The following is a 12,064-nucleotide window of genomic DNA, read 5'->3' as shown; positions in this document are numbered from 1 at the left end:
GTCCAGGAGACGAGATGTCAAAAAAGAGGGACAAGAGATGTGCGAGTGAAAGAAGGGGACGCCCATACGAGCTCGAGGAAAGTACCGGCAACCGGTCAGGGTCGTTTGCGGCGGCCAAGCTGTTCCCGGATATATATTATGGCGTACGACTGGGCTGCAGGAACCGTTTGGCGAGAAAGGGTGCACAAATGGGGCAAAGAGCCATCCCTCGGCATGCTCCGTCAGCGTCGCAAACAAAGACGACTAGGGTACAGAAAAGGGCTGAAGAGGCGGACGAACCAGAGGCATGGATACGGCAAAGGGGCCCACATGCCCATACGAACAGGCCAATCACGGTTTCATGTGCATCTGGATATCTTGAGCCTCCACTTTTACGCATCCACCTTTCCGAGCTTATTTATGGAGGAGGGCCGTTGCCGGTGCCTGGCGCGAGATGCTGTTTCAATCTCGCGACGATCTGAACGGCTGAACAACCATCTGACATGGTGTCATAATGTCCTGCCTCTTCCTTCCAGGCTTCTACCAGAACTTGAAGATTCTGGGTGGGTGTTTGGTTTATTTGTAGTTTTCTGGTGTCTGTATTTTTGATTATGTATTTTTATTTTTTATTTTTTTATTTTATTTTTTTTTTCATTCGCTCATTTTAAATTCTAATTTTGTACGCAAACGACTTTCGGTTCTGTCATCCAATGGCCCCAAATATTGCGACTCTGTACAGAATCTGGACGCGGCTGCTTGGCCACAATCTGCTCCACCGTCTCAGTCTCACTGTCTCTCTGCCGTTGTCTTGGTGAGATGTGCGTCGTACCGCATGTCTGGAAACGTGCCCTGCCTGCTCGTATGGCTTGACTGCCCATACGTCGGCCAATGTCTCCCAATGACTACAGAATTTGAAGTTAAGATTAAGATCACGGCGTGTATTCAAAATTATGTACCACACGGCACTTTGTCCATACGCGTGCATCTGCTCGTATGGTCCTTTCGTAGTAGCAGTGACGCCAAAATTATGCTTCACAGGGCGCCTCATGTAAAATCCATAAACATACGTGACCATCTGTATAAGTTTATCATTCTGGGCCCCCAGTGTCAACCTCTTTGCAAAAAGACATGGACGTACCGACTTCCTTATCATCCTGATCAGACAACTTTCTCCTCGTCGACACTGAACATCTACGACTTCACCGCGTCGTCCACCTCGTCCACCCCTTCTACCCCTTCCACCTCCTCCATCTCCACCACCTCCACAAGCGACAATGGCCTCCATAGCCGATACGTGCAAGGCGCTGACGACGCCCGACACGATGTGGTCGTTCTGTCCTAATATTGGCGCGTCCATCTTCTTCCTCGTGCTCTTCGCCATCGCCCTTGTCGCCCACGTCGGCCAGGCCATCTATTACAAAAAGTTCTTCAACTATTGTTGGGTCATTGTCATGTCCGTGTTGTGGCAGCTCTTGACCTACATCTTTCGCACCATTAGCATCCAGACACCCGCCAGTTTCGGCGACTATGCCGCCTGGTTCGTCTTGATTCTGATTGCGCCGCTGTGGACGAATGCCTTTGCCTACATGGTCTTTGGCCGCCTCGTGTACAACTACACACCGGATCGCAAGCTGTGGGGGGTTCCAGCATCCAGGTTCGGCCTGCTGTTTGTGGTGTTGGACATCATTGCATTTGTCATCCAGGTCTACGGCGCGGCCACGGCGTCGGCCAACGGCATCCCCGAGGACGAGGTACTGCGGGATCTGCACGTCTACATGGGCGGCGTGGGTGTCCAGCTCCTGTTCATCTTGATTTGCAGCGTGTTTGGCATCAAGCTGTGGACTGTCATGCGCCGTGAAGCTAAGCAGTCCCCGCGCGCCCTCCGTCCGGCTCTGCTGCTGCTTTACGTCCAATTCGCCGTCTTGGCCCTCATCATCATCCGCATCATCTTCCGCATCGTCGAGTATGCGAGCGGCCTCAAGAGCAGCATCCCCAACCACGAGGCCTTCCAGTACGCCCTGGACACGCTGCCCATGTTTGTTGCCATTGTGTTGTACAACATTGTCCACCCAGGCAGCATCATGCGGGGACCCGAGACGGAGATGCCCTCGTCGTGGCGCTGCTGTTCTCGACGAAAGTAGGTGACAGGGAACAGGCTGGCCTCTACAGTCTGGGGAAGTATCCTTTCAAGTTCCTTTGCTTACTCATTTCCTTTCCATTAGAGGATTTTTGCCGCTCGTTCCTGATTCCGTTCCTCGTTCCTTTCCTCTTGTTTAGTGGTTGAACTTTGATTATCAATATCGTGATTTTTCAACATCATCCCTTGGTGGGCTGTCGAACCTGATAGACGCGGGCGTCCATAGACTGGTGTTTTGTAACTTTCTTTTGTGATATCAGCGTGGTGTCGTTGCTACGGGACTTAGTAGATACCATTTCTAATACACTTTGCTCGTTGTCAGTACTGCCAAGCGCTAAAATAAGTGATATGTAAAAGCAATCTGACACGGCCTTGCATCCTGCCGTTTTGCACGGCCCGTTGCTCTGCGTAACCCTACACTTTCTCCGTTACGACGTCTTGCGACGCCGCACTGTCGCCAGATCCAACAAGAACAACAGGGAACTCCACTAGCGAATCGCCGTCCAAGTAGCCGTCTGTCGCCGCGTACGACTCAAAATCCTTGCTGCTGATGGTCCCGGAGTAGCCACGGGGCTGCACTTGAGCCGGAAGAGCTACATTTGTAGCGTAATAGAAAGCGGCAGCCGAGAAGAAGGTGATGATCCAGCCCATCTCGTAGATGTGGGTGGCAGCCACACCAACCCACGTCGGGTGGTATGATCCAATGAGGCCGGGAATACCAAACGTGGCAGCACAGACCCAGCAGATGACTGCCTTCAGATTCCAGCCCTTGGTGTAGTAGTACAGCGATCCTGACGCCGGGTGGAAGAGCGAGGGCACGTGAATGTTACCGCGCTTGACAAAGTAGTAGTCCGTAATGACGATGCCGCAGATGGGCGCAATAAAAATGTTGTAGCTGCCCAAAAAGGTAATGAAGCCGGCGCCGTCGGTGAGTAGTTTCCACGGCACAATGGCGAGCGAGATAATGCCGCAGAAGAGCTGACCGCGCACAATCTTAAAAATGCGTGGCAACAAGCCGGTGACGTCGGCACCAAATGGAATGGCATTGCAGCCAATGTTGACGCCAAGCACGCTCAGGGTGAAACCGGCCGACGCAAAGAAGCAGCCCGCGCGCGCGGCGGGACCCCAGAAGCGGTCGAGAATGGCATTCAACAGGTCCCACTGGTTCCAGTACGCCTCGCCAAACTGGCCCTGGACGGCCGCAGTGGCCCCGATACCAAAGAAAAAGATGAGCGTCTTGCTGGCAAATATGGAGAACGCTTGACGCCACCCGGCGTCCTTGGGGCGGCGTGTGTAGCGAGTAAGGTCAGGTTGGTTGACGAGTAGGGCGGAGGTGACGCCGAGGCAGCTGTTGATGCCGTTGAGCATCGCCCAGCCGAGTGCTGAGCCGGTGACGGGGACGGCGGCAGAGACGCTATCAATCTTGAGACCACCGCCATAGTGAACACACCAGGCAAAGACGCCGATACAGGCGAGGGGGCACAGAATAGACTCGGCCTTGTGGAGACTTAGTACGGCTTTCCTGTACCATGTATTGATATCCGTTGGTACTTACTGCAAACAAAAACTTAATCTTGGACGGGTGAACGGCGAGAAAGGGCATCTCGAGCATCCAGAACAGGAAAAACGCCAGGATGTCCCGGGACGTGATGCCCGCACTCTCTGGCAGATGGTTCGCCAGGTCCCACCACGAGCCGCCAAAAATGCACCGCAGCATGACGCTCAGCAGCTGGGACCCAAAGTAGCTTTGGACACCAAACCAGATGATGGCTACGACAGCGCGGATCCATACAAAAAACAGGTGGCCGTACATGCCAAAGACGCTGCGGGCCAGGACGGGGTAACCGATGTGGTAGCGGGCACCAGGCCGGCCCAAGGCGAGGGCGACTGACGACGATACAAGATTGGCCAGGATGCAAGAAATCAAGGCCTGCCACCAGGTGAGGCCGACGGCGACGAGGGACGCGCCGTTGGACCACTGGCTGGCGTTGAAGGCATTGCCCCACCAGTAGCTGGTCAGGGAGATCCAGGACCAGGTGCGGGTGGCGGCCGGTGTTGGCGCCAAGTCCTTGTTGATCCATTGCGAGGACTTTGCTTCGCCGTCGCTGGTGCTGAGGACGGCCTTCCAGTCGGCACGGGACCGGGGGAAGGAGGCGGTGGGCAGGTGCATATTGGCGGTCGGTGGGGGTCGACGGATCGCTGGGCGGCTGGCTCCTTTCGGTGGCTTTGACTGGTGACTGGTGACTGTTGACAGTCGATCATGGAGTTTGTCTCGAGACAACCCACTCTCTTATACGCCCTTGTGCGTATGCATGTGGCAGGGCTATATCGCGTTGCGGCTGCTGAAGAACGTATCAGATAGAGCAAATGCTGAGATATCCGTGCGCTACGACAGCAGATACGACATGGTGTGCGATGCGATGGACCGTTCCGAAAAGAGACAAAGGGCATAAGTCAACGGGGCAAAGAAGTATCTTCTGGGTTCCTACTTTGCTTTCTGCTCTTTCTGTGGTGTTGTTGGAAACCTAGAGGCCATTCCGATAACGATTTGACGTCCAATTGTGGCGTCTGATTGGTCCGTAGCGTCTGATATGGTCCTGTTATTAGGCTCTCGGGAGGGTCCGTTATCAGTCGAATTGGTCCGGAAGGGAAGGCACGATATTTACACTGAAATGGGCGACATCGGACTGGTCCGTGTTTCCTGAGAAAGGAGCGACAGCAAACGTTTGACACGAATATGCGAAGTTCTGTGCTGTTACTGTGAAGCTACAGCGTAGTGCCGGGTTTACAATATTATTTAAAATTGGGATCAATTTTCGACCAACTTTTAACCAGCGTCATAGACGACTCGATGATTTGGCAATAGTCGACCTCCCACACTTTTTCACGGCACACACAATGGGGTCACTTGCCTCATCACCCGCGTTCGATGTGCTGCTGCGCAACGCCAATATCAACGGCGTCTACGTTTGCGACATTGGCATCCAAGCCGGCGTCATCACGGCCATAGGAATGCAGCTGTCGTCGTCGGAAAGCACACAGGTGATTGACTGCGAATATGCAGTAGTCACGCCGGGCGGCGTCGATGCACATGTCCACTTGTCGCAAGACAAGTCGCCGCGCGCAAAGGAAGCCGGTTACGTGGCTGCAGACACAATCGAAACAGGAACCCGGAGCGCCGTTGCGGGCGGCACAACGACGGTGCTCCTCTTTGCCGAGCAGTCCCGGGGGCAGTCTGTGGCCGAGCAGGTGGCCCGGTACCACGAGACAGCCGCGCAAATCGGGTCGTATGCCGACTACGGCTTTCACGCCATCATCACGGACCCGACGACCAAAGTGCTGGACGAAGAGCTGCCCGTGCTGGCTCGAACTGGCGGGATCACGAGCATGAAGTTGTTTCTGACATACAAGCACATGCGGTTGTCGGATGCACAGTTTCTGCGGGCGCTCAAGGCGGCACGGGAGCTGGGAATGGTGGCGCTGGTGCATGCGGAAAACGGTGACCTGGTCGACTTCTTTACTGAGCAGCTGGAGTCGCTGGGTCTGACACAAACGCAGTACAAGGCCGTGGCACATCCTGCAGCAGCCGAATCCGAGGCCGTCAACCGTGCGGTAACGTTTTCGTCGGTCATGGATACGCCGATGCTGATTGTGCACGTTTCCGTTAGAGAGTCCATGGAGGTGATCCGGCGGGCACAGGCGTCCCTGAAGCCCGTGTTTGCTGAGACGTGCCCGCAGTATTTGTTGCTGGGCAAGGAGCGGTTGGCAGAAGCCCACTTCTGCGGCGCCAAGTACATTTGCTCGCCGCCGCTGCGGAGCGACCCGAACGACATCGAGGCCATCTGGCGCGGCATTGCCAACGGCACGTTCACAATCTTCTCGTCGGACCACTGTCCATACCGGTTTAATGATCCACACGGCAAGCAGTTGGGGCAACGACCAAACGACAACGGCACATATAGTGAGCGCTTCACACAAGTGCCCAACGGACTGCCCGGTGTCGAGACGCGCGTGCCCCTCCTCTACTCGGAAGGCGTCTTGAAGAGGAGGTGCATCGATACCAAGCGATTTGTCGAGCTGACATCGGAAAACCCGGCCAAGCTGTATGGGTTGTACCCGAAGAAGGGGGCCATCCAGATCGGATCGGATGCAGACATTGTCGTGTGGCATCCGCAGTCCACGTTCCGGCCCCGCCGTCTTAGCCACGCCCGCGACTTGCACGACGCCTGCGACTACTCGCCGTACGAGGGCATCGAGTTTTGGAACTGGCCGCGGATGACGCTGCTGCGGGGACAGGTTGTGTTCAAGGACGGCGTGGTGGTAGCCAAGAACGGTGTAGGGCGGTTTGTGCCACGGCACGGGTGTGGGATGCCGTATGTCAGACGGATGGAGGGAACATGGGATGTCCTGCGGGCGGCAGTTTGATTGTGGAGTTCTTGCATATTACATTTTAGTGACATACGGGATGATGCAAAAAAACATGTCGCCGAGCATTGTATTACATTGATCTCTTCTGGCAGCCGCATTATGAGCTTTGAAATTGTTTGCCCCACGCCTCAGCAGCGCTGGCACTCTTCACTTCTATCCCCAGTGCGTCCAGCATGGCCGTGACGGTCGTGGCTACAGAGTCGAGCACCTGGATGTCGTGCTGTCGTTCCCAGTACTGCACGCGCTGCGCTGCCCGTACGTTTGTGCACATAATGAGCACTGTCTGGGCTCCATGTCTCACGACGTCGTCCACCATTGCGTCGAGCGTCGGTTCGTCGAGATTGGCAAACGTTATGTTGTCGGACCACCCTGTGTACCGTGAGCGGCCATCCGAGATTGTCAGACCAGCGGCGGCATAGTTCTCCTGGATAGCCTTGTTGACGTCGGGCGTGTACGGTGTCACGAGACCGACTGTATCGTGTGGCCGCCTCTGCTGCTGGAGAAGGGAGTTCATCCCCCGCACAGCCGTTGTCGCGGGGATGCCCGTGGCTTCTTCAATGGCCGTGCACAGCGCATCATCCGCGGCAAAGCCCAGCCACGATGCCGACGTGCCGCTCCAGCCAATGACATTGACGCGAGCATCCGCCAGCAGCTGCGCGGCATCGAGCATGGGTGACAGGGCGAACTGGGCGTCGGCGTCGGCGGACAAGGAAATGGTAGTCACGCGGACACGGGCAAAATGGACAGACAGCAGCAATCCAAAAGTGGGATCGGCGTTGAGAAATGCGACAATTTGTTGTGTCAACGGCTCGAGGGCCGTGTTGGACGACGGCACAATGACACCGAGGCGGATGTGGCGGGGCATCGCTGTGGTTGACGGGAAGGGCGACGGTGACCATGGAGCAAAGGCAACAGAAATTTACTTTTCTGAATTGACTGAAGCCATCGACATCGTCTGCATTGTCAAGACGCAAGTCAACTCTTCTCTGCAAAGTGGTATCGGAATGGCCCGACGGATTGATAAGAAGGTCTTTAAGATGATGACCGATAACGGAACCAGACAGAAAAGATGTGATGGACCACCCCGTCCTTATCAGAGTGCGAAAGATGCGCCAGTTGTCGACTAGCAGGAGCGCTAAAGCCGTCGACACAAGCTCATATCGTCTGCGTCGGTCCCATCCGTCGGGTCTTCCTTTACGTTGACATTGCCAACTACTATTTTTTTATGTCTTTATTTTGATCATAATGTCGACTGCAAGACCAGGCTCACCGGCGACGTCCGGCTCCCGCCGACCCAACAAACGCCCCCGTGTCCTCGTAGCCTGCCAGCGCTGCAAGACACGGCGGCAGCGGTGCGACAATGGCAGCCCGTCGTGTGGAAACTGTGCGCGGTCCGATGCGGCATGCCTGTACGGCGATCGCACAGCGTATCCGCCGTCGTACGTCAAGGCCTTGGAAGCGCGCGTCAAGGAACTCGAGGGTCGGTCGCCGACGTCCACAGACAAACCCGAAACGGGCACGCCTGCCTCCTCTGCTGGCGGCGACCGTCTGGTCACGGGAATGGGCCTGCTCTCGTCGTGCGCCGCCGCCGAGCCGCACTACTTTGGCTTCTCGGCCGGCCTGAGCCTGGCCCACTTTGTGCAGGTGGCACTGGACTTCGGTAGCGTGGCATCGGAGGACGTGGTGTCGCTGCCGCTGTTGACGGACCGGCCGTTTGCGAACAAAGCGCTGAACCAGGCTCCAAACCAGGCGGACACGGCAGTCCCCGCATCGCTGCCGGCCCCCTGCACAGGCACTGCCTATATTCGGGCGTATCTGCAACTGATCCACCCTCTCTATCCGTTTCTGGACCGTCGGCAGCTGTGGGCATTGCATTCGGGGGCGACAGGGCGGACACGCGCACAGGTGGACCCCATGGACGCAGCGCTGCTGCACCTGGTGTATGCGATTGGATCACGTTGCCTGCAGTTACTGGGCAAGGAAACATCGCTTCCATCGACGTCGCCACCACAGAACGACAAAAATGGGACACCCGATCCAGAAGGCCATTTCCTACGGGCGATGCAGATCATTGGCGACGGCCTGCAATTTACAAGCGTGCGGTCCATAGAACTGACGCTCCTGCTGGCCATCCAGTCGATGCGCTCGCCGTCGGGCACGTCTGTCTGGCACTTGGCCGGTCTGGCCGTGCGTCAGTGCATCGAGCTCGGACTGCATCGGCAGCGGGCCGTGCGAGGAGGCGATGCCGCCGTGGACGAGCACCGCCGCCGCCTGTTCTGGAGCGTCTACATCTTCGAGCGCAAGACGGCCCTGGTGCTGGGGCGGCCGTTTGCCTTGTCGGACGAGGAGATTGATGCGCCGATGCCGGGCCGGTGCGAGCTGCAGGACGGTGACGGAACAAACGTGCGCTTCCACTGTGCACATATCGAGCTGTACCAACTGCACACACAGATCCGGCTGGCTCTGTACCAGCTGAAACGGGGCGGGCAAGGCCACCGTTTGCAGCTGACGAGGACAATTTCCACACTGCTCGGCGAGCTGGACGCGTGGAAGGAGAGCGTGCTGCAGACGTTTGATCCAGTGAGGGATCGCCCGAGTGTGGTCGTGGAAGTAAGCACAGACTCGCCCCCGGCGGACCTCGACCGCGGTCCTTGCACGCTCACCCGGCAGACCGAGTTGCTTCTCGAGTTTCACAAAGCCCGTCGGTCGCTACTCCAGCCGCTCATGACGGAAGGACGACTGGACATGAGTACAGGCACCGGTACAGGCACAGGTACAGGCACAGACGCTGGCAACTGGGCCAACTATGCAGCCGTCGCCGACGCCTCTGGCCAAATCTGCCAGCTGTACCGCCGCCTCCATCGTCTGGCGCCCGTGCCCTTTTCACTGCGCGACCTGCACGCCATCTTTGTCGCCGGCTTCACCTTGATCTACGCCGTCTGCAGTGCGCCCGCTCTGTATACGGAACGCGGGTCGTCGTGTGCGCGCGACCTGGGGGCGTGCTCCACTCTGCTGTATGTCATCGCCGAGCAGTGGGCGAGTGCCAAGAAGTACCGGGACGCCTTTGAGGTCGTGGCCGAGAAGATGGAGGCGTCCGTGGCGCGTTATGAGAGAGAGGGGGGACACCGTGGCCCGAGGAGCCAGTCTTTGTCTGGGAGCATGGCTGACGGGGAAACGGAAGAGCGTCCGGTGATGCTCACAGCAGATAATACGAATATTGGAGCTGGGCCTGTCGAAGGGGTGCCGTATGGCCCCGTGGCTGCAGACGTCACGAAGCCAGTTGATGTTGATGAACTTGGAGGACATGGCACCTCCGGCATGTCCGCTGGTATCGAGCTGGACCTCGAGTCGGACATCTATGGAATCGAAGGGCTGTTGTCGAGCGAGGGACTGGACTGGTTCACCGAGGCGGTGTTTTAAAGGGCCGCAAAGACACAAGGGAGGCCACAAAACGGAGATGACCATTGCAAAGTAGACGAAAGCAAAAGGGAGCCCACCCCGTCAGGGAGTGGTTTGTGCCAGAAATCACGACAATGTCGACGAAGCACTCCGCGTGCATCATAAGTGGGAGCCACTTGTATTGTTCCCAGGCGCTTCAGGAGACTAGTGCCGCCCACATGGTCCGCCGGTAGGTGGACGCGGCAAACTTACGGGTTGGGCGATTTGGCCGACGTAGACGACCCCTAGCGTGTTAGTGCCGATACTCCCCATCTTGGCCGGATAGAAGAGACTGCATGGCTCGGATATGCAGAGTACAGCGGGGGTCGACTTCAATGATCCGAGCGGCAGAGCAGCGGCAGAGCGATTGCAAAAGTGTCAAGTCAGGGACCACGGCACGATATTCAGAAAGAACGCCACACGAAAGAAACTCATAAGCCCGGTCGGCGAGAATATATATCGTCTCCTCATTAAACTCACAACACAAACTTCCACATCCATCGACACACATCCACACATCCACACAATGTCTCGCACAACGACGGCACTGTTGGTGCCTGAGCTCAATGGCAAGTTTTTGCTGCAACAGGTCTCGCTGGAGCCGCTGCAACCCGGCGAAGCGCTCGTCGAGATCCACGCCTCGGGCGTCTGCCACACCGACCTCAACTGCGCCCTGGGCCGGCTGCCGTGCGAGCCCAATGCGGTGCTGGGCCACGAGGGCGGCGGCGTCGTCGTGGAAACGGGCAGCGACGTGACCGAGGCCAAAGTGGGTGACAAGGTGCTGCTGTCGTTTGCCCACTGCGGCGCCTGCCCGGGCTGCCAGTCGGGCCACCCGGCCTACTGCTACCACTTTAACGACCGCAACTTTGGCGGCAAGCGGCCGGACGGCACGACGGCCCTGTTTTTGGGGGAGGGTAACGCGAAGAAGCCGGTCCACAGCACTTTCTTTGGCCAGAGCTCGTTTGCGCGGCTGGCAGTTGTGCACCGGTCGAGCATTGTGCGCGTGCCGGCGGAAACGCCGCTCGAGCTGTTTGCGCCGCTGGGCTGCGGCATCCAGACGGGCGTGGGCGCCATCCTCAACACACTGAAAGTCAAGCAGGGCAGCTCGGTGGCGGTGTTTGGGGTAGGCTCCGTGGGGCTGGCCGCTGTCATGGCCGCCAAGGCTGCCGGGGCCACAACCATTGTTGCCGTCGACCTGCACGCCGAGCGGCTCAGGCTGGCGCAGGAGCTGGGCGCAACGCACGGCGTCATCGGCGGCTCGGACCTCGACAAGATCGTCGCCGACATCCGCGCCGTTTGCCCTCGGCCGGCGCTCGGGGTCGATTTCGCAGTCGACTGCGCCGGCGTGCCCATTGTGGTCGAGACCATGGTGGCGGCGCTGGGCATGAACGGCCGCGCGGCCACGGTGGGCGCGCCCGGCCTCGGGTCGACTGCCAAGATCGACATCTCGTCCCACCTGACCTACGGCAAGGAGTATGTCGGGTGCTCCGAGGGCGACAGCAACCCGCCCAAGTTCATCCCCTACCTGATTGACATGCACCGGCAAGGCAAGCTGCCGCTGGAGAAGATTATCAAGTACTACGACGTCAAGGACTATGAGGCGGCCATCCATGACGCGCACGCCGGCAGGACGGTCAAGGCCGTCTTGAGGTGGAATTAGGGGTGGGAGGCAGGTTGGTGGACATCAAGGAGACGGTATCGATGCACGTCATCAACTATAGCGCCGTGTATGGAGTTGTGTGCGTGGAAGTTCTAGCGAGTCGTGATTTAGTGATACTCCAAAATCAGGCATTCATATTAGAGCACGTTACGACACGTAAATACCGGTTATTTGTATATTTCTCAACTTTATTTCGATGTATCATTTAGCATCGTACTGTTTTTTATACGTGTTACTTAAGTATTTCTTATATTCTTGGTGACATCTCGCTGGACTATTCTTTCTCCAAGATCACCACATTTCTCCACCTACGCCCTGCTTCCGAAGAAGTTGCCGGGTGCCTACCCGATGCATTCGGCGAGTCTGGGCAGCTTGATTTTACACTCGTACATGCGCGCTACTAAATATTAAAGTAGTAAAGT

At 57.3% G+C, this 12,064-nt stretch overlaps 6 protein-coding genes across 6 annotated transcripts; 4 read left to right on the top strand and 2 right to left on the bottom strand.

Moving 5' to 3' along the window:
- Positions 1-1,253: 1,253 nt before the first annotated feature.
- Positions 1,254-2,120, top strand: SPSK_01894 (RTA1 domain protein; the record flags this gene model as incomplete). Its single annotated transcript, XM_016728793.1, has 1 exon — positions 1,254-2,120. One exon carries the CDS (start codon positions 1,254-1,256, stop codon positions 2,118-2,120), a length of 867 nt encoding a protein of 288 aa, XP_016590262.1.
- A 410-nt stretch (positions 2,121-2,530) lies between these two features.
- SPSK_01620 (nucleobase:cation symporter-1, NCS1 family) lies at positions 2,531-4,286 on the bottom strand (the record flags this gene model as incomplete). The annotated part of the gene is made up of 2 exons (XM_016728529.1): positions 2,531-3,613; positions 3,672-4,286. 2 exons carry the CDS (start codon positions 4,284-4,286, stop codon positions 2,531-2,533), a joined length of 1,698 nt encoding a protein of 565 aa, XP_016590261.1.
- A 728-nt stretch (positions 4,287-5,014) lies between these two features.
- On the top strand, positions 5,015-6,541 carry SPSK_01691 (dihydropyrimidinase; the record flags this gene model as incomplete). Its single annotated transcript, XM_016728598.1, has 1 exon — positions 5,015-6,541. One exon carries the CDS (start codon positions 5,015-5,017, stop codon positions 6,539-6,541), a length of 1,527 nt encoding a protein of 508 aa, XP_016590260.1.
- Positions 6,542-6,641: 100 nt separating this feature from the next.
- On the bottom strand, positions 6,642-7,409 carry SPSK_01929 (maleate isomerase; the record flags this gene model as incomplete). The annotated part of the gene is made up of 1 exon (XM_016728827.1): positions 6,642-7,409. One exon carries the CDS (start codon positions 7,407-7,409, stop codon positions 6,642-6,644), a length of 768 nt encoding a protein of 255 aa, XP_016590259.1.
- A 380-nt stretch (positions 7,410-7,789) lies between these two features.
- SPSK_01523 (uncharacterized protein) lies at positions 7,790-9,964 on the top strand (the record flags this gene model as incomplete). Its single annotated transcript, XM_016728434.1, has 1 exon — positions 7,790-9,964. The coding sequence occupies one exon, from the start codon at positions 7,790-7,792 to the stop codon at positions 9,962-9,964; it is 2,175 nt and encodes a 724-aa protein (XP_016590258.1).
- Positions 9,965-10,508: 544 nt separating this feature from the next.
- SPSK_01810 (aryl-alcohol dehydrogenase) lies at positions 10,509-11,642 on the top strand (the record flags this gene model as incomplete). The annotated part of the gene is made up of 1 exon (XM_016728712.1): positions 10,509-11,642. The coding sequence occupies one exon, from the start codon at positions 10,509-10,511 to the stop codon at positions 11,640-11,642; it is 1,134 nt and encodes a 377-aa protein (XP_016590257.1).
- Positions 11,643-12,064: the final 422 nt, after the last annotated feature.

The sequence above is a fragment of the Sporothrix schenckii genome, assembly GCF_000961545.1.
Source record: "Sporothrix schenckii 1099-18 chromosome Unknown Cont42, whole genome shotgun sequence".
Classification (NCBI taxonomy): domain Eukaryota; kingdom Fungi; phylum Ascomycota; class Sordariomycetes; order Ophiostomatales; family Ophiostomataceae; genus Sporothrix; species Sporothrix schenckii.
This window is presented reverse-complemented; position numbering and strand designations above follow the sequence as displayed.